Raw genomic sequence first — 26,770 nt, 5'->3', positions numbered from 1 at the left:
CATGAACGAATTAGTTTTACCTATGTTGGCTGGGAACCTATGTTATACAAGTCATATATGGATTGTTGATTTATTAATGGAATTGTTACTACTGCAAATTGTTGTTCGTTTATTTCCGTGATGTGAACCTTTAGCTTGGTGTAGTAGTGGAATAGGTTTGCTACTTCTGGTTCTGTTGGTAGATGTAATCCGAATGTTAGATGTGTTTTTATTTCATCTAAGATACTTTTTAGGTTCGAAGGGTCCACCAGGTCCTATGAAAAGGTTCATCCAGTAAGGGCAAATAACGCAAATTCAAATTTGCTGACGTCAGCTGCCAGGTTAACCAATGATACCAGGTTAAGCAGCTGCCATTCTCACTATGTCTAGTGATGCCATGGTGAGGCTTGAATCGAAAATCCAGCGATTTACTTTATTCTTTAAATAATTCATTATTCTTACTGTTTTTGAGATGTTCTTCGTTATTGCCTCAATTTTGTCTCTCTGATAGTTGGCTAAACTGGCTGGTATTTCTTGGATGTGTAAGGTCACGTTCATCGCAGTGTTTAGTTTCCCTACGTTTTCCCATAGGAAATTCCGGTCAACTTCATTTGGTAGACCAAATTAGTGCGAGGCTAACTCCCTTACGATTTGTATTAGACTAGCTGATCTGCGGTATTTGCTTTTTTAAAAATATGCTTCAAAAATTCTTGTAGTGCTTTGCTTTAACTTTTGTATTTCGGTATTAAACAATTCAAATAGTGCCTGTAGTCTCTGTCTATACAATATTAAGAAGGATTGGTGAATTGATACTTTAGGCGTTTTCCATTTAGTTCGGTAATAATTCGACGTATTTTTGATTGGTTCGTCATGCCAGTCTGGCACATGTGCATTTGCCGCCAATTGTCCAGCATTTCTCGGGTACATATTTTTCTTTCTTTTTATTTTCGGAAAATTTCCTTTTGCTATCCGAATGGTGTCCTTGAACTAATATAGTTCTAGTCTCGGTATGCAATACTGGGAGTCTTGCTCTTAAATTTATATACATTTTGCCGAAGGAGTGGGTCTTTGTAAATGTTGGTCCTGTGGACCATGACCATTTTGTAAACGTCGTTGGTTTCAAATGTGTTATGGTAATTAATTTTTCTTGGGAGAATTCATTGAGTTTGATTATCTCTGGACTTGTATTGGTGGTGACATCCGTTAGCGAGGGCTGTATTTCCTCTGGTCTTGTCTCAAGTTTGGGGATGGTTTTCGTGGTATTTCTCTTTCCTTGTGGCTCGTTGATATATTTCTTTATTTCTTTTGGAGATACTTTCTTAGTAACGTTGCTCATCGTATGGTCTTGCCATAGTTGCTTGAGGTATGTCCATATGCTTGGTAATTCATTTAGCAGGGTGTAATTTCCATCATAGAGTTTATTTTTCTTGGAAAATGTCAAGAAGGAACCTGTGGTATATTATGTCGTAGTATGTTCTCTTCTGAAACCGTCCACATTACTTAATGCTCTTCTCCTTCTGTTTCCCTTGTTGTTAGTTCCTAGAGCCTTATCAATTTCTGCCATTTTCTTGTCAAAGTCGTCTATTAGGAACTTCGATTTTAGTTTAGGAATAATAGGGGGTAATTCTCCTGTATTCTCCTTGTGGTGCATGTCTTTCGTTGTCTGCAGGTTCTTGTCCGATTTTAAGAATTGGAATATAGAGTCCTTTAGTTCATTAGTATTGTTCTCTAGTCTCATTACTTGTTGAAACAGGGTTTCAAACGGTTTGGGATCCAGTTTCATAAATATCTTCAAGGCATTTTGACTTCCAAGTAATGAATTCTCATGCTTGAAGATTATCCCATGCTTTACGATATCTTGGGCTATAGTTTGGGTAACGTAAATTATTATGAAATTTGTTAGCCACATCCTTTTTTGCTGTTTTTGGAATTAATATTTCATTAAATATAATATAGGAAGATTTCTTATGATAGATAATCGAATGAGAATTTAGATTCCTATTATAAGGGATTTTCTTTTCTTTTTTTTTATCGGGGAAATAAACAAGGTGGGGTTAAGATTAGTGGTCATAGAATTTGTTGATTGCTTATGGTAAAAATACGGTTGATTCTTAGGCTGGGGGGATAGTCATTTTAATTGATTGCACACAAGAATTTTTCTTTTAACATAAAGTTTGCGTGGGTTGACTTTAATTTACGTCATACCAAATTATATCAATAGAGACGGTTTTTTTTTATTTTTTGGTTGCTTTTGATTTTGATTCATAGGTTTTTATTCTTTTAAATATGATTTATTTTCTTTTAGCTCTATATATTACGCGTTTTGGATTATATAGATATTGTTGGTAGTATTTTATTTCTTGGAGGGGGTCGTGTTGACCTTGATACTTTACACAGTTTGGATTTCCTTCAATTTTGTAAACTAATTTTTGTATTCTACATTTGTCAAGAAGCAATAAATCTGTCTGACATGGACCTTTAACGTACCAGTAACCGAACTTTATATTGCTTTTGCAATTTTCTTATCTCTTGTTGAATATAATGGAGGTACTTGCCCTTTCTGCGGTTATATTTTACTCCCAATTTCCATCTTGCGGGTCGATATTTGGGTGTGTTTGCTAAATTTAAACCGAATCTATATGATTCCACGTCGTATTTCCTCAAATCATACTTGACGTTCCATTTTTTCGCGAAGACTTCTTCCCCTGATTTATTCAGAATGATCATTGCCACTGAGTATATGACGTTTTCTTTTGCGTGCTTTATAGTTATGAATTCTGTATCAATAATTGCTTTGGCCAGTGTTCTGAAATGAAAGGTAGTTTCTATTGATCTTTGTCTAGTTAATTTTTTCAAGATTAGTTATGATTATGGTACACTCTAGGTCGAGGTCAAACTACCTTTTCACCGGTATTTCCTCATACATCGGGTACTTATTCGTTCGACGTAATTCGAGTCATCTAAAGCTCCATATTAACCAATAATGAATATATACTTTGAATGGAAAACAAGGTAACTTCAGGTCGAAGTTGAACTACTTTTTCACCGGTGCCACCTTGCACCTGGCTACTTGTGTATTCGAACGTAATTCGATTACCTAAAGTTCCGTACTCTAGTTTAACGAGTTCGCGCTCGATTTATAACGAGTTCCATAGAGGCTTAAAGTGTTGAGATTTTCGAGAAACTACCTTTTTCGTCAATTTCTTAACAATGTATTTAGTTCCCGTGACATTTACTCTAACTCATAGTTTTATAAATATTAATACATTACTGGTTTATTCATATAACGCACTTTTTTTTATTGCAATAATTATCGATTACATAGATATAACACTTCAAATAATATGGGAGGGTTCTTTTATTATTCGTCTCAACGAACTTATTTATATATACAGTTTCTTCCACTAATATTGAGTTTAAATTTCAATATGGGTGCATCATCCGGCAGTGCCGCTTTTGAACTTGGAGATGTAAGCATATCGATGAGTCGATAATTTTCCCATGACGAAACATTTGAGCTGAGAAATTTGAGTTCAAATACTATATCATTTTTTCCGCTTTCCGGTGTATTTAGGTACATTAAGTACACTAATAATTGGTTTGGGAGGTGCAGGCCCTCCAGTGTGGCAGTTATGTCATTCCTTCGCATATTTTGTCGAATGACTTTCCGGCACAACTGATATACAGACAATGGGTCATTTATTATTTTTACTACGGAGAAACTTAGGTTTACGTGTGATTGGCAGCAGTATAGTTGCTCGCACACGATTACGTCTAAACCAGGTATTATTTTTCTTCCAAGATTTTCGTCTTCTTGGAAGAAATTCAGGGTTATTTTCTTTATGTCTTTATAATCTCTTGGGGTAACTTAAGAAATGGTGGATCCCGTAAAAGAGTTTAATGAATTTAGATACCTGTTATTTACACAGTTGATGTATAACACTTTAAGGAATCTTTCACCTTTTAACATGTGTCCTTAGTCTATAAGTACGAATAGAACTCTAAAGGGCTAAGATGTAGTTATGTTGTTATCGTCTTGATCGTACCAAATATTGTTGGCGATATAATTAGACAACGAGCTATATTTTGTTGTTGGAGTGTTTTGTATTAAAATTCGGAAGGCCAGGTTGGCACTTAGTCTAGTGTTCTCGAGTGTTTTTGTCATTGCACGCGCACTAAAGTTATAATGAACCAATCTTGCCATTAATCTTAGGATCATTCTTTGTTCCAAAATTATCCTTTGAGATTTCAGAAGATAATTTAGTTTTGGATACTCGATATTTTCTACTGTTCTGATAGGTTACCATGGTTTTATTGAATTATCGATGATTTCTTATTTTCTTAATGAATCATCAATATTGCATACACTATGTCTTCTCTTATGAATCCCTGAGGTTAAATTCTCTATTTCACGACCATTTAATTGTTGATGGCTTGGGCATCTCATCATGGTTACTTTTTTTTTCTTTAATTTATTCTACTAGATTTTAGGTTAAATATAAGCAACTTACCGTGTAGCCACTCGTTTCGGCGTTTCACTTAACCAGTGGCCGATGGTTACTTATGTGTCTTATCTGCAAATGTGATGTTATATAAAATTTATCAATGATTACAAAATAAATGGTTACTTAGTAGTCATACATTTTCGAAATAATTACGTTAATTTATAGCAGTTTAAATAATGATTACGCAATAGTTAGGCACTTACAATTTGATGACTTTGTTAATAAGTATAGCTGCTTAATTGACCTTTATAATTTATGGTGTTTAATTTTCACTGGTATCCTTGGGATCCTTTTCTTGTTCGATTTGTTCTCCGTCAGAAATACCTCTGCTGTCAGAAATATGTGTCTTTTCCCGAAATAATCAACCATTTGATATTTTTGTGAAAAATGTACCTTGAGCTAAGAGAAACCGTTCAGGGGGACTGGACACTTCCCCGGAGGTGACCATGAAACAGGTCGGTACCTTAGTAGAGGGAGGCAGGATAAGTATAAATGTATGCTTAAAAACTACCGCTTTGCGCAATGAAATATAAAACAAAACAGTGTTGAGTTGGTGACGGAGAAAACGGTTCCCCTCCTCTGGAGTCCTCTCCCTTTGTCTTTCCTTGAATTTCGCTTGTTATTCTTTATTATTTTAAAGGCGCAATAACGTCTAAAATCTACATCTATTATCAATGTGCCCTCTGAAAATGAAGGCTAGTAGGTGGGAGCTTGAACCTATTTTTAGGATAATATGAAATATCCATAACATTATCTTAATGAAAAAGGGGTATTTCCTTAAAAGCTCTTAATATGTCATAAATTTGTATCTAATATCACTTCCCCCTTCTTATCCTCCTGGGTTTCAGGCTAGAAGTCTCGGTTTTCCATAATACACGGTTCTTTTTGTGTATATTATGATCCCCTCCCTCATATTATTGGTGAAGAAAAATTTGCCCTAGGCGTGTGACGGGCTGGGGTAAACCGCTCGAGGGGATTGGACACTTCCTCGGAGGCAAGCAGTGAGCAGGTCGGCACCTTAGTGGAGGGATGCAGGATAACCATAAATATACGCTTGAAAATTACTGCTTTGCTTAACAATAAAAAAAATAAAACAGAATTTAGCTGGTGATGGAGAAAACGGTTCCCCTCCCCTGGAGTCCTCTCCCTTCGTCTTTCCTTAAATTAGGCATGTTATTCCTTATCCTTTTAAAGCTGCAATGACGCCTTAAAACTACATCTATTATCAATGCACCCTCTAAAAATTAAGGCTACTAGGTGCGAGCCTTGAACCTATTATTAGGAAAATGTGAAATATCCATAAATTTATCTTAATGAAAAAGGGGTGTTTCCTTAAAAGATCTTAAAATAGTTTAAATTGTATGTAATATTGCTTCTCCCCTCCCCTACCCTCTGGGCCTGCAGGATAGAAGTCCCAAGTTTTCTATAATAGATGGTTTTTTCGCGTATATGATAATATAATATTTTCATCTTTTATTTTTTGCTGTTTTTTTTCTATGTTTTATTGCTTGCTAATTTGTTTTTATATACAGTATATGTGTTCTTAAGACTTATTGTTTGGAGCGAGTAAGACACGCATTTCTCCTTTATGAATATCTTGAATGCAAATACCCCCCGGAGTGTATCAAATTTGGCAGTAAACATGCCGTCCTAACGACTGCCAAAAACTGGGAAATCTCACTAATATCAGGTCACCCAGGGGATGGGAGAGGAGGCAGTGTCACATGGGTGAAATGCTCTGGGATTTTTTTCATTGAAGTGTAAGACATCTTCGTTGAAATGTAACACTTGGAATATTTTTGTAGCATTGTGGCTTGTCACTGTTGCACTTTGCTGATCTTTTAAGGTTCACTTTGGAAATTTTTTCACTGAAGTGTAAGACTTGGAATATTTTCGGAGTAGTTCGCCATATCATTGCTTTACTCTGTTGATGTTTCAAAGTTTATTTCGGAATTTTTTCGTTAGACTAAATTTTTTCATAGAGACTTGGAATATTTTTATAGTGTTATGTTCCGATTTACATTGTCACTGCTACACTCTGTTGATCTCTTAAGGTTCACTTCGGAATTTTTTCATTGAAGTGTATGACTTAGAATATTTTTGTAGTAGTTTCGCCATATCACTGCTATACTCTGTTGATGTTTCAAAGTTCGTTTTGGAATTTTTTCTTCGAAATGAGAGACTTGGAATATTTTCATAGTGTTATGTTATGATTTACCTTGTCACGACTACACTCTGTTGATCTTTTAAGGTTCACTTTGGAATTTATTCATTGAAATTATCGGCTTAAAAGATGAGCGCTCATGATAACCTAAGTTAAATGAACCTAACTTAAACGCAGAGATACCTAGAAGTAGCGAAACCTAACGTAAAGAACCATTACTATAAAAATATTTCAAGTTTTACACTTCAATTAAAGAACTCCAAAGTGAACCTTAAAATATTTAACCTTAAAATACTATGAAAATATTTCAAGTCTCTCATTTCAAAGAAAAAAAATTCCAAAATGAACTTTGAAACAACAACAGAGTGTAGCAGTGGTATGGTGAACTGCTACAAAAATATTTCAAGTCTTACACTTCAATGAAAAAATTCCAAAATGAACCTTAAAGATCAACAGTGTGTAGCAGCAAAACGTCTTTTTTTGTGTGTTTTTGTGTGTGTGTGTCTTTTTTATGTGTGTGTTTGTTTCGTGTTCGTGTGTTTTTTTGTGTGTGTGTTTTGTGTTCGTGTGTGTTTTTGTGTGTGTTTTTGTGTTCGTGTGGGTTTTTGTTTGTGTGTGTGTCTGTTTATTGTATGTGTGTTTGTGTTTGTGTGTTTTTTGTGTGTTTGTGTGTGTGTGTTTGTGTGTTTTTTTCGTGTGCGTGTGTTTCAAATATTAGAAGGCGCTTACAATGATGATGGAAGGTGTTGTAGGGATTCTAGAGAGTACTTATAGTGTGGTATTGTGGGCTTAATTGCTTGCAAAAACCCGAATGAATAAGTTAAAAATAAAATTTTTAACGAGAAATGACTGAAAAGTGCTTCGGGGGGAATGATAGTGGTGTGTCACAGAAGCAGTAATAGTATAACATTGTGAGGTGAAATGCTTAGAGTATCAAAGACTAGCGAAGAAAGGGGGGGGGACTTCTCTGTTTTCAAGCTGGGGGCAGTGTCATGTGGAGAGCTGGTGCTAGTGTGAAAACATTGTCGTAGCACCATTCTGATCTGGACAATAAGTATACTTTTTATCGGTTTGTACATCTGCCCTTCTCGCATGATGATCTTCCAAGCTCTCCCATGAGGTATCTTTGTTTAAGGTATACATCGCTGTTAATACGCAATACGCATGTGTATGTGGCAAGCTGGAGTTCCATGGGGTCTTTTAGTCTTGTTTGTGAGATACACTTGCATCATTCATAATAGACCTGATCATGGGAAATCCAGGGGGTCTTCTAAAAAAACAATGTATCAACAGCTGGAATTTTGTCAGGGCGGGAATTTTTCCAGGGCACGAATCTTGCTAGCTGAGCGCTAGAAACAGGGATGGTCTGATTTTAGAGGGTTGCCGTAGAAACTATATGATAATTTCCCTATTATTACTACGTTTTATGTTATCTCGAGCAATAGCGGTTTTAGTATCTTTTATCACCTAGCCAAAGCCGGGATTCCGTCCCAGGAATGAGTAGACACAGACCAAACTCCAGAACAGCGCAAGGAGTGGGCAGGGACAAGAATTTCCACCCTTTGTGCATTTTGATATTTTTGTGAAAAATGTACCCTGAGCTAAGAGAAACCGTTCAGGAAGACTGGACACTTCCCCGGAGGTGACCATGAAACAGGTCGGTACCTTAGTGGCGGGAGGCAGGATAAGCATAAATGTATGTTTAAAAATTACCGCTTTGCACAATGAAATATAAAACAAAATAGTGTTGAGCTGGTGACGGAGAAAACGGTTCCCCTCCCCTGGAGTCCTCTCCCTCTGTCTTTCCTTAAATTTGGCATGTTATTCTTTATCATTTTAAAGGCGCAATAACGTCTAAAAACTACATCTATTATCAATGCGCCTTCTGAAAATGAATGCTACTAGGTGGGAGCTTGAACCTATTTTTAGGATAATATGAAATATCCATGACTTTATCTTAATGAAAAAGGAGTATTTCCTTAAAAGCTCTTAATATGTCTTAAATTTGTATCTAATATCACTTCGCCCCTTCTTATCCTCCTGGGTTTCAGGCTAGAAGTCTCGGTTTTCCATAATACTTGGTTCTTTTTGTGTATATTATGATCCCCTCCCTCAAATTTTTGCTGAAAAAAAATTTACCCTGGGTGTGTGTCGGGCTGGGCCAAACCGTTCGGGGGATTGGACACTTCCTTGGAGGCAAGCAGCAAGCAGGTCGGCACCTTAGTGGAAGGATGCAGGATAACCGTAAATGTACGCTTGAAAATTACGACTTTGCGTAAGGATAAAAAAAACAGTGTTGATTCTGGTGATGGAGAAAACGGTTCCCCTCCCCTGGAGTCCTCTCCCTTCGTCTTTCCTTAAATTAGGTGTGTTATTCCTTATCCTTTTAAAGCTGCAATGACGCCTTAAAACTACATCTATTATCAATGCACCCTCTAAAAATGAAGGCTACTAGGTGGGAGCCTTGAACCTATTATTAGGATAATGTGAAATATCCATAAATTTATCTTAATGAAAAAGGGGAATTTCCTTAAAAGATCTTGCTTCCCCCCTCCCCTACCCTCTGGGCCTGCAGGCTAGAAGTCCCCAGTTTTGTATAATAGATGGTTTGTTTTTCGTATATGATAATATGACATTTTCATCTTTTATTTTTTGCCGTGTTTTTTTTCTATGTTTTATTGCTTGTTAATTTGTTTTTATATACAGTATCTGTGTTTTTAAGACTTATTGTTTGGGGCGAGTAAGACACGCATTTCCCCTTTATGAATATCTTGAAAGCAAATACTCCCCCGGAGTGTATCCAATTTGGCAGTGAAGACGCCGACCTAACGACAGCCAAAAAATGGGAAATCTCACTAATATTAGGTCACCCAGGGGATGGGGAAGGGGGTGGTGTCACATGGGTGAAATGCTCTGGAATTTTTTCATTGAAGTGTAAGACATCTTCGTTGAGATGTAACACTTGGAATATTTTCGTAGCGTTTTGGCTTGTCACTGCTACACTTTGTTGGTCTCTTAAGGTTCACTTTAGAAATTATTTTCACTGAAGTGTTAGACTTGGAATATTTTCGGAGTAGTTCGCCATATCATTGCTTCACTCTGTTGATGTTTCAATATCTTTTCGGAATTTTTTAGTTGAAATGAGAGACTTGGAATATTTTCATAGTGTTATGTTATGATTTACCTTGTCAGTACTACACTGTTGACGTTTATATGTTCATTTTGGAATTTTTTCATTGAAGTGTAAGACTTGGAATGTTCTTTTAGTAGTTTACCATATCACTGCTACACTCTGTTGATGTTGCAAAGTTAATTTTGAATTTTTTTTTCATTGAAATGAGAGACTTGGAATATTTTCATAGTGTTATGTTCTGATTTACATTGTCACTGCTCACTGTCACTGAGTAAGACACGCATTTCCCCTTTATGAATATCTTGAAAGCAAATACTCCCCCGGAGTGTATCAAATTTGGCAGTAAAGACGCCGTTCTAACAACTGCCAAAAACTGGGAAATATCACTAATATTAGGTCACCCAGGGGATGGGGGAGGGGGCAGTGTCACATGGGTGAAATGCTCTGGTAGTCTGGGGTATTTTGTTGGGCGTTATGATTGGCTTGGGGTGCAAAAAACATGAATCGCGGGATTCAGAACAGTAATTTTTATTAGGAAATGCCTGAAAGATTTCTTGGCGGGGGGATGTAGAGATGTTGTTTGTGGGGGGGGGTCCTTCCCTTGTTTCTGGTGGGTTGTAGGCTAAAAGCCTCCAGTTTTCTATAATAGATGGTTCTTTTTTGCGTATACGATAATTTGACATTTTCATCTTTTATTTTTGTCGTGTTTTTTAGCTGTCTTTTTTATGTTTTGTTGCTTATCAATTTGTTTTCATTTATAGTATCTGTGTTTTTAAGATTTATTGTTTGGGACACGTCTCTCTTACCTAGATGTTTACATAATTTAAGCACACATTTCTCTTTATTAATATCTTGAAAGCAAATACCCCACGGAGTGTATCAAATTTGGCAGTAAACATGCCGTTGTAACGACTGCTAAAAAATGGGGAATCTCAGGTGTCGTGCAATAGTTTATTTTTAGAATCTGGTTCAAGATACATAATATTGGAACGTTCTTCTTAGTTCTCTAGGCTAGAGCGTGTTCCATTTGAAGGGAAACCTTTCGAGTTCTGTCGGGATCGAGAGCTCTGGAAAAAAATGTCAAAATTATATTAACTGGCAGTGAGGGATGCGCAATCAGTATGCAGCGCCATTAAGTTAATGATGAAAAAACGCTTTGTGGGGTTTCGGGTGTCGTTACGTTACAAACGGGGACTCCCCCATGGGTTCTTGTGGTAGGGTTACGCAAAATTGTGTCAAGCATATTAGACCTGTCCGTTTGAAACGGGGTAAGTCACATGACATCATTGGAGTCCAGAGGGCTGTGTCATGGAGTCTTGGCACCTGTGTCTCCTTTAATAAAACAGGTTACTGCACTTTGCAGGTGCGAGGGGCTGGTAGCTCCACTTATCTGGCCCTTTAAGGGCAATGGGTGTGTCGCGTAGTGTAACATGCACTAGAAACAGGTGCAAAGGGGTTTCTGCCACGTGGGAATGTGCCTAGAAATGTTTTCGCATTGTAACAAGACATACTCAGAAAAGGAGTGTGTCACATGACGTCAGCGGGCTCCGGTAAAGACATACTGTTCTTTTCCCTATGGCTGCCATGACGTCAGAGGGCATGTTGTAGAAAAAACAAAAGGGTGTGTCATAGAAAACACCTGACCTAATCATTGATCTCTTGCCTAGAAACAGGGCTCTCATGGGAATTTTGCCAGGGCTCTCATACGAATCTTGCCAGGGCTGTTGTGACGTCAGAGAGCTCCCATTTGAAAAAACACTGGAATGCCGTGACGTCAGAGGGCATGTCGTAGAAATTGGGGAGGGCATGTCGTAGAAACTGAAGATAGGGGCGTTGTGACGTCATAGGGCTGTCATAGTAAAATGGACAGGGTTGTCATAGAAAGTTTGATAGGGGCGTTGTGACGTCAGAGGGCATGTGGAAAAGGGAAAAAGGAAAAGGGAGGGCACGTTGCAGAAACTGGGAGGGGATGTGTCACATGACGTCAGAGTGCTGCCGTAGAAAACAAAGGGGTGTGTCATAGAAAAACACCTGACCTAACGAAAAGGCCATTGAACTCTTTCCAGGTAGTTTTAAGGCGTCATTGCAGCTTTAAAAGGATAAGGAATAACACACCTAATTTAAGGAAAGACGGAGGGAGAGGACTCCAGGGGAGGGGAACCGTTTTCTCCATCACCAGAATCAACCCTGTTTTATTTTTTTTATCGTTACACAAAGCAGTAATTTTCAAGCGTACATTTACGGTTATCCTGCATCCCTCTACTAAGGTGCCGACCTGCTTGCTGCTTGCCTCCAAGGAAGTGTCCAATCCCCCCGAACGGTTTGCCCCAGCCCGAAACACACCCAGGGTAATTTTTTTTCACCAATAATATGAGGGAGGGGATCATAATATACACAAAAAGAACCAAGGATTATAGAAAACCGAGACTTCTAGGCTAGAAACAGGTGTGGCGCATAACGTCAGAGGGCCTGTGCTTGAACTCTTCGGGGAAAGGGAGGGCATGTGCTTGAAACCGGGAAGGGCATGTGCTTGAACCAATGGAGGGGGTACTACTTTTTTACTAGTCAAAAAAATTTTCGGGAGGGGTTTAAACTCCCCTAACCCCCCCTCTGGGTATGGCCTTGTTGATGGGTAATAATGAACTTAATGAGTCTTATGCAATCGGAATCAGTATAATGAGCCGATTCTTTTTATATGTCTATTGATATGAAAATTCCGATTTCTAAGAGTTTCGGTTACTATTGAGCCGTGTCGGTCCGTGCTTACAATTCTTTACCTCGAACTGTTTGAAAATTCAAGATTGTGGTGTTTTCTAGGACCAGGAAATCCAAGAAAGGAAGCTTACTTGAATATTGAACCTCCAGCATAAACTGAAGATTGAATGAAAAGTTTTCAGACGTACCATAAAATTATTCAGAGCATCAAGCCCATTGTCCCGGATAGATAGAATATCATCTGCAGAATGCGCCCCAGGACAAAGTGTATCAGCAGAAAACTATACAAAGCAGAATTTTTGACAAAATGCATAAAGAAGTTTTCCGAATCATAGAAAACACCTGACCTAATCATTGATCTCTTGCCTAGAAACAGGGCTCTCATGGGAATTTTGCCAGGGCTCTCATACGAATCTTGCCAGGGCTGTTGTGACGTCTGAGAGCTCCCATTTGAAAAACACTGGAATGCCGTGACGTCAGAGGGCATGTCGTAGAAATTGGGGAGGGCATGTCGTAGAAACTGAAGATAGGGGCGTTGTGACGTCATAGGGCTGTCATAGTAAAATGGACAGGGTTGTCATAGAAAGTTTGATAGGGGCGTTGTGACGTCAGAGGGCATGTGGAAAAGGGAAAAAGGAAAAGGGAGGGCACGTTGCAGAAACTGGGAGGGGATGTGTCACATGACGTCAGAGTGCTGCCGTAGAAAAACAAAGGGGTGTGTCATAGAAAAACACCTGATCTAACGAAAAGGCCATTGAACTCTTTCCAGGTAGTTTTAAGGCGTCATTGCAGCTTTAAAAGGATAAGGAATAACACACCTAATTTAAAGAAAGACGAAGGGAGAGGACTCCAGGGGAGGGGAGCCGTTTTCTCGATCACCAGAATCAACCCTGTTTTATTTTTTTATCGTTACGCAAAGCAGTAATTTTCAAGCGTACATTTACGGTTATCCTGCATTCCCTCCACTAAGGTGCCGACCTGCTTGCTGCTTGCCTCCAAGGAAGTGTCCAATCCCCCCGAACGGTTTGCCCCAGCCCGACACACACCCAGGGTAAATTTTTTTTCACCAATAATATGACGGAGGGGATCATAATATACACAAAAACAACCAAGGATTATAGAAAACCGAGACTTCTAGGCTAGAAACAGGTGTGTCGCATAACGTCAGAGGGCCTGTGCTTTAATTCTTCGGGGAAAGGGAGGGCATGTGCTTGAAACCGGGAAGGGCATGTGGTTGAACCAATGGAGGGGGTACTACTTTTTTACTAGTCAAAAAAAAATTTCGGGAGGGGTTTAAACTCCCCAACCCCCCCCCCCTCTGGGTATGGCCTTGTTGATGGGTAATAATGAACTGAATGAGTCTTATGCAATCGGAATCAGTATAATGAGCCGATTCTTTTTATATGTCTATTGATATGAAAATTCCGATTTCTAAGAGTTTCGGTTACTATTCAGCCGTGTCGGTCCGTGCTTACAATTCTTTACCTCGAACTGTTTGAAAATTCAAGATTGTGGTGTTTCCTAGGACCAGGAAATCCAAGAAAGGAAGCTTACTTGAATATTGAACCTCCAGCGTAAACTGAAGATTGAATGAAAAGTTTTCAGACGTACCATAAAATTATTCAGAGCATCAAGCCCATTGTCCCGGATAGATAGAATATCATCTGCAGAATGCGCCCCAGGACAAAGTGTATCAGCAGAAAACTATACAAAGCAGAATTTTTGACAAAATGCATAAAGAAGTTTTCCGAATAGGGAAATAAAATGTTCCCATTGGCAAACCCATAATTTGACAAAGTTGCATATATTGCGTGTTAGCAACGTCAAATGAAACACAGAAATAGTTCCTTCCATAGTTGTCACACCAATCAACTACCAATTTGCGGCTTTAAGGCGTTAACCTGATTTTTCTTTTTTTTTCGCAGTTACATAGGTGCACACAAACATAGGGATATTTACAGATGAGAGAACGTGTCAACAACAAAAAAATTTGTATTCTCATTCCAACACTTCTAAAAAAAAAAATGTGGCGTCCTTTAGAGCTATATAAGCCTGCAGTTGAGATCCATATTTTCAGGGGAGGGTTATCAAATTTGTTAAAAAGTACAAAACGTGTATATCATTTGAAATTTTCTTGAAAATATTGAAAAATCAGAACAATCATGATAATTGAGAGAAGTCGCATAGGCCTACTTTTGTATATGTCTGGTTCTAGGAATTTTTCTATATCTTTCTTCAAAATTTATTTAGAACGAGTTTGGTGAGGCTTTGTTTCGAATTTTATGCTCGTTTATGGTGTTTCTGAAGGCAATAGGATGCCTCTGAAAGTTAATTCTGATTTCCTTTTAATTGTTGGAATTTTTCTTACTTCATTTCGATATACCAGTTTTAGTCTCTTTTGTTTGGGAAATATTGTCACTTCTTTTATTCTTTGTATCTCAGAATTTGAATCGGATTCTGTACTTCGTCTAAAATTGTTATACAATGAATCATTCCCAGCATAAGAAAATTACTTGGCGATTTCCCTTTTCTGAGATGCAAGATTATTTTTGCCCTTTCAACTGTTCTTAAAGTTTGGGGTCTATATCATACGCAGCGCGCTAGCAATGCCTAAGTATAGAACGATGTTGACACAATGTGTTTTTTTTTCTCCATACCCGGGCACTTCTCATCCAAGGAGTTGTCGTAGAAACTTCGAAAAGGGCTCACTCGATTGGAAATTGGAGTGGCTAGTGCCCTTTTTAGTAGTCGAAAGTGATTGGAGCGCAACTAGGCCCCCCCACGAAAATCATTTCCCCAAACAAATCCAATCAAAATTTTGAGATAGCCATTTTCATCAGCGTAGTCTGATTTCTGGATAGAAAATATTTTTTTGAGGAGGACACTCCCTCACAACCCTCGGGGCAAGGGTTTTAAGTTATACCCTTGGGGCATATAAGGTTTTTATAGAAGGCGTTGTCGTAGAAACTTCAAAAAAGGCTCCTTTAATTGGAAATTCAAAGGGTTAGTGCCCTTTTTAATAGTCGAAAGTGATTGAAGGGCAACTACCCCCCCCCTCCACGCCCATCATTCCCCCAAACACATCTAATTAAAATTTTGAGATAGCCATTTTGTTCAGCGTAGTTGATTTCCGCATAGAAAATATCTTTTTGAGGAGGACACTCCCCCATAACCCTCGGGGCAATAGTTTTACGTTATTCCCTGGGGGCATATAAGGTTTTTATAGAAAGCGTTGTCGTAGAAACTTCAAAAAAGACTCATTCGATTGGAAATTCAAAGGGCTAGTGCCCTTTTTAATAGTCGAAAGGGATTGGAGGGCAACTAGCATCCCCACGCCCATCCTTCCTAAAAAAACATCCAATCAAAATTTTGAGAGAGCCATTTTGTTCAGCGTAGTTGATTTCCAGATAGAAAATATGTTTTAGAGGAGGAAACTCCCCCACAACCCTCGGGGCAAGGGTTGTAAGCATCATTTATTTATCGATGCTGATTTGTGGTAGTTTCACGCTTGGTAGATTATTTGATTTTATTTTTGCTCATTTTTTGTTTAATGGAGTTTTTTAGTTTTCTTTGAAAAACATATTTTGTTGGAGAAGTTTTTTTATTAGTTTACAAGCAAAGGGAGGGGCAACGCTAACTTCCAATAAGTGCACGCTGGTTAACTTAACAAACTAAAGGTTTAAGATTTGACTGAATCCTGGATCAGAGTTAGCTCAGAGTAACAAGTTGACGTCGTTGCTCTGAATCAGAGAGCAACGTTGGAGGCTCATCCACCCAAGCAATTTACTTTAAAATTCCGAGTCAAGGGATCGGTTTTTTTTTCCTTCTATTTTACTTAAGATTAGGCCCCTGGAAGACTTAAAGATCCAAATATTACTGTCTCAATTTTTATATTCCTTATACTTCTAAATCTCTAAATTCATTAAAAAAAATAAAATAAAAATCCTCGTAATATTTTCCGGTACAGCGTTTTTAAAGAATGCAGGTCACTAGCTTTTTTCAGTTTTTTTCTAGCTCTCACATATTTATGAAAAGGAACAAACACAGCATAGCACAAAGAACAAGGGTATATCTTCAACACTTACCAGGGATCAATAGAGATCAAAAAGTGTGCAAAGAGTGAAGATATTTCTTCTTAATTCTACTGGATTCACGCCGATCAACTATTTCGACAGTTATGGCAACGAAGCAAAAAATTTCCCAGTAACATTTCTGGGTCAAAAAGGACAGCTTTGGATGAACACAAGGAGTATGGTTTGACCGAGCGAAATATTTGGTAATGCACAGATCCTGGCCATTATTCAAAACTACAACGTAATAGGCTGCAAACGTAATAGGCTGCAAGACTACAAAATATGTCATTTCTATTATAAATAAATATGAAAAATACTTTTTTTACTGAAAATAAGGAGCAACAATAAAGCTTAAAACAAACAGAAATTATCCTGTATATGATGAGGGCTGTCCATTCTTCAACCCTCGCTCTTTACTCTAAAGTCTTAAAGTACCTCACTTTACAAATACCTCTCGTTCAAATTCATCGGCCCCTGTGTTTCAGGAACCGTTCTTAAAGAATTGGGACAACAAACAAAACGTAAATTTTAACGTAAAGAGCGAGGCATGAGGAAAAGACAGTTCCTCTCATTTACAGCATAAATTTTGTTCGTTTTAAGTTTTAATCTTGCTCCTTACTTTAAGTTGAAAAAACTTGTTTCTTTTATAGTTAAATTTGATTGTTTTTAAAATCATGCCAGAATATTCCCCTCCCGCCACGTAAAATTTCCCCTGGAAGATTTCCGCCGGAAACCTTCCTTCCCACAGAAAATTATTCCAGTGGAAAATCCCCTTCGCAGAAAGTTTTCCCCCACTTGAAAAATTTCTGAACATTCCCCAAATACCAAGCAGCATACTATACGTAAATAAATGGCAAGTTGCATAACTTAAAGTGCTTTGCCCAGGGGCTGTGGGGGGTATTGTCATCCCCTCCCCAGACAGGAACCAAACAGCTATCTCAAAATTTTGAATTTTTAAAAACAGTCAGATATGTTTGGAGTAAAGGAGGTGTGGAAGGGGGACTAGCTGCCCTCCATTAATTTTGGTCACTTAAAAATGTAAGTAGAATTTTAATTTTCACTCAAATGAGCCCTATCCCAATTTTTTCGGATATTATGTTCAGCAAAAAATACAAGATTTCTCATTTTTGTGGATAGGAACTTAAAACCTCTACAATAGGGTTCTCTAATACGCTGAACTTTATGGTATAATTTTCGTTAAGATCACTTGACTTTTTGGGGGTGTTTCCCCCTTTTTTGAAAATTAGGCAAACTTTCTCAGGCTCGTAGCTTTTGAAGGGCAGCATTAAACTTAATGGATTTTATGTATTTTGAATCAAAATAAAAAGCCAATTCTTTCGATGTATTACTTGTATTAAATTTTTTTTTTAGAATTTTGATTAGCCTACTATTGGGCCAATTGCTCCTTGCTTATTGCTCCTTATAGAGATTAAATAAAAAAAAACAGCTTTATTTAAACTGAGAGTTAGGAGCAACATTAAAACTCAAACGAACAGAAATTATTCCATATATGAAAGGGTTGCCCCCTCCTCAATACCTTGCTCTTTACGCTAAAGCTTTAAGTAATTTAGAAAAGCTTCCTTTTTTAATTAAACGGCCCATGTGTTTCAGGGTGGCCGGTGTGTACCCACCCCCCTCGGAACCCCCCCCCCCCCGTCTCGAAAAATAATCCCCCACGAAAAATACCCCCCCCACCGGAAAATACCCTCCTCTCCGCGGAATTTGACTTTTTGTCCCAATTATTTAAGAACAATTCCTGAAACACATTTAATTAGAATTAACTAAAAAAAAAAAAAATTCAGAAAAATTGATTTTTCAAAGAAAAGTAAAGGTCATTTTAAACTTAAGCTTAACAGATACAAATACCTTTTAAAATTCAAACTCAAAACGACGAGAAATTACTAGTAAAGAATAAATGAAACAAAAAACGAACCGAAATTAAATAAACAATCATAGCAAAAACATACAACAAGTAATAATACAAATGAATAAATAGATCTTAAAGCGAGTAATGCTTAGATTGGATATGAAAATCAAGCTTAAGACGAAAAAAATATTTTCCTATTAAAGTATAAAGGTAACTTAAAACGAACAGAAATTATAGAAGCAATCAATGCAAACAAACATACAATCGGTATTATTGTAAATTAATAAATAAATCTTAAAACAAGTGAAACTTAAATTTAATATGCAAATCAAGCTTGAAACGAACAAAAATCACCACAAACAAGAGTTTGGGTATGACAGTAGAGTGTTAAGTTATACTTCTATGGCATTATGTTCCTTCCTATGCTATTCTATGGCATTATGTTCCTTGGTACCTTTCCAGAGCATGGCCTTATGGATTCTATGTTATTATGTTCCTTCCTATGCCATTCTATGGCATTATGTTCCTTGGTACCTTTCCAGAGCATGGCGTTGTGGATTCTATGGCATTATGTTCCTTCTTATGCTATTCTATGGCATTATGTTCCTTGGTACCTTTCCAGAGCATGGCCTTATGGATTCTATGACATTATGTTCCTTCCTATGCTATTCTATGGCATTATGTTCCTTGGCACCTTTCCAAGCAAAGTGATTAAACACGTTTTGAAACTACATACTATTTGCTTGATGCTCTACACCTTTTCAAAGAGAGTGAGTATCCTCTCATACCTATACTTCCTTGGTACCTCTCCAAGCAAAGTGGTCAAACACGTTTTGAAACTTTAGTCGAGATTGTATAACGCAAGCAGACTGGTTTTTGAGGCAACATCCATTTTTTAGGGCCAATCAGAGAGAGCGGAAGGAGGTTACTCCATATTCGATAACTTGATTAATAATCGGATTCGAATAAAAGGAGGGATTTTTATTCGCTCTTGAGATATTGTATATACCTAACATGCATTGCGATTAAACTTTCATAAATTCCTATGACACAACGGATAAAGCATCTGATATTATTGACTTGGAAGCTTTGGCTACAGCGATTTATAATGTGAGTTCAGTTTAGTAAATTTTCACAGTTTTTTTCCAAATAAAATCATTTTACATATTCACCCCTCCAGTAAATTTAAATTCAGGGTTTACTCCCCCCCCCCACAATACAAACTCCACTATATGATGTTTATACTCGATAGAAAGCGTAAAATACACTCTTTTTTACCATGTAAGCCCCATCCTCCCTCCCCCACCCAGTTTATGACTTTAATTCATTCATTAGAAATAATTCTTTAACTCAAAAATGTTATTTTACTGTCATCCATTTAAAATTATCAAAAATAGAATGTGCTCTCTTAGCGGTCTAGATAAAACCGCGTGTGATTAACACTTTAATTTTCTTACAAGAGGGATGATTTCGTAAACAACCTTCGCACGCGCATTATCTAAATTATGAAAACAAAGAATGGTATATAGGAACGGAAATGATTAAGGCTACATGTTTTGTGTAATTTTAGACGGTTTGAAAAAGGGATGAATTATTTGTAAAATTAAAAGAGATATTTTTAGGACTTGGAAATTATGTAAATGTTAGATGCAAAGAGTACTTTAGAGTAATTATTATTCCTTTTTCTACAGCTTTCTGTCGATAAAGTGTCTTTTATAATCTCAAGGGGGGAGGGGGTGAAAAATATGCTTTTTAACTATGATAGTATTAGGCTAGAAAGCAAAATCTTTAATTTAGGGGGAGGGCTGGAAAAATTAGATCTATGTCTCTTGTTCTATAAACGAAATACATCCTTTATTAAGAGAACTGAAAAAAGATTACTTTTGCAGACAATTACACCTAATGAGAGGAGTGTTCTATTTTCAAATGTCTTTGATGAAAGCAAATAATATTTCAGTTAAATCTTAAAAGTTTTACCTTCATGAAAAGGAAGGGATGGGGCATTTTAAATGCTCTTATTTTCGAATTCATGGATTTTATAGATGATTAAGAGGCTTATGATTAAGGCTACATGCTTTGCGTAATTCTTGACGGTTTGAAAAAGGGATGAATTATTTGCAAAATTAAAAGAGATATTTTTAGGACTTGGAAATTATGTAAATGTTAGTTGCAAAGAGTCCTGTAGAATGTTTATTATTCCTTTTTCTATAGCTTTCTTTCGATAAAGTTTATTTTCTATTCTCAAGGGGGGAGGGGGTGAAAACTATGCTTTTTAACTATGATAGTATTAGGCTAGAAAGCAAAATCTTTAATTTAGGGGGAGGGCTGGCAAAATTAGATCTATGTCTCTTGTTCTCTAAACGAAATACATCCTTTATTAACAGAACTGAAAAAAGATTGCTTTTGCAGACAATTAGACCTAATGAAAGGAGTGTTCTATTTTCAAGTGTCTTTGATGAAAGCAAATAGTGTTTCGGTTAAATCTTCAAAGTTTTACCTACATGGACTGGAACGGATGGGCGTATTTTAAATGGTCCTAATTTCAAATTCATGGATCATATAGATGATTAAGAGTCTTTTATAAAAAATCTTTCACTAATTTCGTTTCTTCTCTAATATTATTATCCTATACTAAATTGTTCTTCTTTTTTAAGGAGGATTCCAACAAATGCACTGCCCCTGAAAAGAGAGCCAGAGGGAACGATGCCACACCGATGCAAGCTGCAAGGCCTTCCATCATAAGATATACCGGCTCCTTTACACATGCTCTGGGCCAGCCATTGACCACTCCACTTGTAATACCCGGAGCCTCTCACGCCAGTGCCAGCTCTGCGCTACCTGCGCAAACCTCTATGCAACCTGGCAGAAAATTTAAAAGAAACTGGACGGCTTCTCATAATGCCTCAGCCCCGTCTACTCAAGATCGCGAGGTTGCCCCCCATCATGCTTTGCCCGAGTTTTCAAGAGCTGTCCCGTCTACTCAAGCTCAGGAGGTTGCCTCCTTCATGCTTTGCCAGGGCCTTCAGGCAAACAAGTGCAACCGGAATTTGGAAATGTAAGCATTTTTACCTCTACTTTCTACCTGGTTATAGAAATATCTGCCTATTTCTTCTAACTTTTTTTTAGCCTTTTCTTTTCACCACTTATAACACTGTAAAAGTGTGACAGAGATATTAAAATGTTATTTTCTCTATAATATTAAACCCCCACCCGAACCATTGTTTTAAATTTCTCTGCTCCCTCCCCTCAGAGATACCTAAATATAATGTAATTTTTTTTGCTTGTCAAAGAAACCGCTCTTTTTTAATCTTTCCTATCACCTTAGTGTGTGTGTGTGTTTGCGTGTGTGTGCGTGTGTGTGTGTGAGCGTGAGCGTGTGCGTGTGTGTGAGAGTGTGAGTGTGTGCGTGTGTGTGTGTGTGTGTGTGTGCGTGTGCATGATTGCGGGCGTGTGTGGTGGGGTTATGGCGGTTGCTTGTTGGGGATTTTTGGGGAGAGGGTGTTAGTTATTTTGAGCGTGATCTCGCGTGGGTGTGTGAGAGTGAGTGTGTGAGTGTGTGGGAGTGAGCGAGTGGGAGGGTGCGTGTGTGTGTCGGTGTGTGTGGGTGTGGGTGGGGGGGTGAGTGTGTGTGTGCGTGCTATGGTGAGTTTGAGGGTGTGTTTTGGTGAGGGAGTTTTGGTGTGTGTTGGTTTTTGAGATTTTGAGTTACGTTGTGTTTTTTGGTGTTGTTTTTTGTTGTTTTGTGTTTGTTTGTGTGTGTTTGTGCGGTTGTTGGTGCGTGGGTGTGTGCTATTAACAAAATTTGTAATTTATTATGCACTTGTTTTATAAATAATGCTATAAGCAAAATTTGTATTTATTTGAGAAATACGAAACCAATTAAGAAAAAAAAATGGTGTGCTATAATTGTGATACAACTTTCCTCAAAGAAAAAAAAATCAATCCATTCATTTTAGTTTCAGGGGGAAGTTACAAAAACAACTGCCTTCCCTGGCCCAGGACTTCGAAATATCATGGGTAATTGTCCACTGTCGCCCGAGCAATCGGATGATGTTAGTGAAGGTACGTTGTTTAGTATCCCCCTGGATTTCCAGTTTACAATGGAAGAAATGAATAGCCTTATGGAAATTGTTGGATCTAATGTTTCCAGGGACATTTTTTACGATGACTTTATTATTAGTGAATTGGTTCCTGTCCAAATAGGTGCAGGACATGAAAATAACGTCGCGTCCCCAGAACTACGTGAATTTTATTTGTTAGAGTCTGCTCTAGGTCACATGCAAACACATTGGGTAGATTTTAATCCCCCCGAGGAAAACCTGGTCGTTGGGAGTGTCATTTTAACAGACCCTGTAAATGTTCTTCACACCTACATCGACCGAATGTGAGCACTTATTGAGATTCAGATTCAGACGTGGGGGGTCAGGGGGGAATTAAGACATCAATAAATCAAAAAGTTTATTTACAAAAGGGTACATCAGGGGACACTTTTTATTTTCATTTTTCAACTGGCAACCAAACTTTTTACTCCGGTCTAAATGAATTTGAGGGTAACTTTTTCAATTGGGTCAATAAATTAATATCAACTTTGGACATATCCAACGAGAGGGGAAGTGGGTCCACCATTTTATACATTGAACATATGGATCTGAATCTCAATAGATTTAAAAAAAACTTTATTTTAAGGGGGGCGGGTGTGGAGTATTCAACAAATATAATACCACCCAGATTCGTCGGCTACCAAAGGGGCTCAGAGTTTCTATTTTGACACAGGGCTGCAATGCTTTAAATATGCATTTTTAGCAGCAGCCCATAAAACATTGAAAGATGAGTCAAGAATGAAAAATCTCGACAGACTTGCACGTAACGGTGGAAACAATTTCCCTAAAGTAAATTTTGATTGTTTAGAGGGAAAATATCCGGTGTCCTTAAAACAAATAACCATATTTGAAATAGCAAATGAAAATCTTGGGTTGGGGGTGGTTGTTCTCCATTATGACACAGAATTTGCAAATGGGGGAAAGAAGCTGAATAAAAAAGGGTTTTATATTCCGTTAGTACGCCGTTCATAGGTGATATTAAGAACTGGGTTTGGATTATCTATGAGCCCCCCGAAGATGTAAATTCCTACGGTCTTTTTTTCGCTACTGCATCAACGAGTCGACTCTTATCTCAAGGTGTAAAGAAAGGGGAACGTCCAAGCCCCATGTGCCTTTCCTCATTTAGATCTGAAAGAACATTCACGGATCACATGAGATATTGCAAAATTCATGGCAATCAATAGAAATGCCGGCAGAAGGCAAAGATACTTAACAATTTAAAAACTTCCAAAATTCCCTGCTACAGATTGATAAAGTATCATTGGACTGTGAATCAAGACTGTTGGAGGTATCGGACCCATCAAGGCCAAATATAGTCAAGGAACACAAACTCGTTGCGTGTTCCTATGCACATGCCCTGCGCGATTCCAACAATAAAACGCTATTGGAAGAGTTTTGTTTTCCTATAGATGAGAATGTTGGCATGGAAAAGCTATTGTTTCTTTTAATAGTAACAGCGAACGGGGTAAGATTCCTCTAGAGTATGACACCAACTGCCAAATTTCATTATTAAATAAGGAGCAACGAGCAATAGATAAGGGGACATTTTTTTGGGTTTGTAGGGGTGCTCTTGCCCTAAAAGACTCTGTGCAGGATCACAATCATCTTATTGACCCCAATTCAACGGGGAAAAGTAACTTTCGGGGGTGGGCTCACAATTCATGTAATTTAAAAATTATACAGCAACTCTTGATTCCGGTTTTTATACATAATTATAACTACGATCTGAAGTAGGTGCTACCAGCAATGGCGCATCTTCAAAGAAATGGAGTTGTGGATGATGCATGGGTGATAGACAGCTTTTCCTACAAAATCATTCCTAAATCATCGGAAAAGTTGCTTGTTTTGGAATTTATGTGGAGATATGTTGAAGACGGCATTGAGTACACGAATAAAATTCGCTTTTTAGATTCCTACATTTTTTTCCCCAAATCATTGAGCGAATTAATTCAAGTGCAGAAAAAAACGATGACGGTTGCAATGCTTTCCCCCTTCTCAAGCAACAATTTCCAAATGATTTATATGATTTGTTGACGGTCAAGGGCATATATCCTTATGATTATTACTGCTCCATGTCGAGATTCACCGAGGAAACTCTTCCCTCGATCGAATCGTTTTACGACAGTCTACACGATCGTAGGTGCACCCCTGATGAAAACAGTTTTGCCAAAAAAGTGTGGGCAGAGGGAGGGTGTAAAAATGGATTTGACTACTGCAAGCTGTGTTTGTCGAGTGATGTGTTAACTTTGTTAGACATTATGTGTAAAAATATGGACAAAATATATGGGGAATTTAATTTTGATTTAGGATATTATTTTTCATCTCCTCATCTGGTAATAGACCTCATCCTAAAAATTAGCGGAGAAAAAATTAGGCTTATCACCGACAACGATCAGCACCTGTTCATCGAGAGGTCAATGAGGGGTGGATACGTTTTTAACGGGGATCGTATCTTGGAAACTGATCCAACTGGAGAGAAGACGGTAACAGAATCAGATGCAGTTTTCCTTGATATGATATCCCTCTAACCCTCGGCCATGTCCCATTATGCGCTACCCTGCGATAACTATAAATGGCTCAATGACCCTCAAGCCCCCCTATTTCCCCAACATTGACAGTGTTGAGAAGAATGGGCCGGTTGGATGTTTTTTTGAAATTGATGGGGAGATACCAGTTGAGCTTCACGATTTGGTAAAGGATTTTGTTTTTCCTTGCATCAATAGACCTGTGTCTAGGGACTCTTTGAGTCCCCGCAACAGACCTTTGGTCGAGGTAGAGGGATTGCATTGGTCATCTTCAAAACAAAAACTTATTGCCGACCTTCTGCCGAAGAAAAATATTGTTGTACCTCATGTGGCTTTAAAATGGATGTGCAACAATGGTTTCAACATCACAAAGGTTCAAAGAGCCCTCCAGTTTAGACAAAAACCCTATCTGAAAACGTTTGTTGACACTTTTGTCAAGAAACGTTCTGAAGCGCAGACAAAAGCCGAAAAAGAAATCTATAAGCTCATTTTAAATTCGGCTTTTGGTAAAATGTGTGAAAGTGTTCGCAGTAGGGATCGTTGCGACGTCGTGACCGATTCCGAACAATGTGCTCGAATTATTGCCGATCCAAATTACACTTCCTTTACAATCATTGGCCCGGACATGGTACTATTGAATAGAAAAAAAGAAGCATTGTCCTGAATAAAAATATTGCTGCAGGCAGTTGGCAAATTGTTGGCAATTCGTTCACTGAACTACAGGAACTTCACTGTAAATATAGAAAAAATTGCCATGAGCACCATTTCCGACAAGGTCTATGTTTGTCAAGACGGTGTGACTACCCTCCCCCTGGGGCACTGTTTAACTTCCGACCGAGCCGAATGTGTTAGCCATAGGGAAAGTCTCGGTTTGATTAAAGTCCAATAAATTTCCCAAAACCATGGGGGGGGGCCCGCGACCCGGGTTGGTGGGGCGCCTGGCCAGCCGCCAGCAGGTGACCCCACCACTACCAAAGGTACCTTCTTTTTTTTACTTAGAGCAGATTTTTTTTGTAAATATACATGTTGTTGTTGCGTTCAAATAAAAAAATGATGTAAAAAAGTGATATTATTCACTTTGATGTAAAAGTGAGATAAAAGTGTATTTTTTTTCATTAAATATTGTATTTTTTAAAAATAAATAAAGTACATTTATTAAAGTGTTTTTTCTAGTGCATTTTTTATTATAAATAAAAAAAAAATTTAAGTGTATTTTTCTTGTTTTTTTTCTGTAATGTATTATTTGTAAAGTGCTATTTTTTTATGTTAATAATACAAGAAATATGATTCTTTATTCTTCTTCTTCTTCTCATTATTCTTGAACGGACTAGTAGGGAAATTATTTAGTCATTATAAAACAATTGTCTGCAGTTAGTTGTAGGTGATTTTTTAAAGGGGATATTCATCAATTTAATATACCAGTCGGATCATTTCTGTGTGGTCCATATATGTCAGACAAAACAAAACTCATAACTGAAACAATAAAAAATTATGATAAATTGTTTGTGGCAAAGCCAAAAAAAATCTACCATTGTTGTATTATTTGACAGGGTTCCAACAATAAAATAAACGCAATTGCCATGTTGGGATTGAGGCAGATGCTGTTCATGCACTAACTCGATGTTTTCAGCATTTTTGAACCAAACTTTTTGGTAATTATTTACGATCTGGCTGAATCTATTGAACAATAGTCCCAGGAAATGCTGCAA

General features: G+C 37.7%; 1 protein-coding gene across 1 annotated transcript in view; it reads left to right on the top strand.

Moving 5' to 3' along the window:
* The window catches only part of LOC148951962 (uncharacterized), a 46,708-nt gene that overhangs the window by 6,748 nt on the left and 13,190 nt on the right, over nt 1–26,770 (top strand). The window contains exons 2-3 of the mRNA XM_089089109.1: nt 21,091–21,231; nt 22,531–22,728. Coding sequence (XP_088945235.1) covers nt 21,091–21,231; nt 22,531–22,728 — 339 coding nt within the window. The remainder of the gene's footprint in view (nt 1–21,090; nt 21,232–22,530; nt 22,729–26,770) is intronic.

This window comes from Artemia sp. Qi Xiang Cuo, chromosome 5 (genome assembly GCF_049724085.1).
Source record: "Artemia sp. Qi Xiang Cuo chromosome 5, ASM4972408v1, whole genome shotgun sequence".
NCBI lineage: Eukaryota > Metazoa > Arthropoda > Branchiopoda > Anostraca > Artemiidae > Artemia > Artemia sp. Qi Xiang Cuo.
Note: the sequence above shows the minus strand (reverse complement) of the source record. Positions and strands in the feature narration are given on the sequence as shown.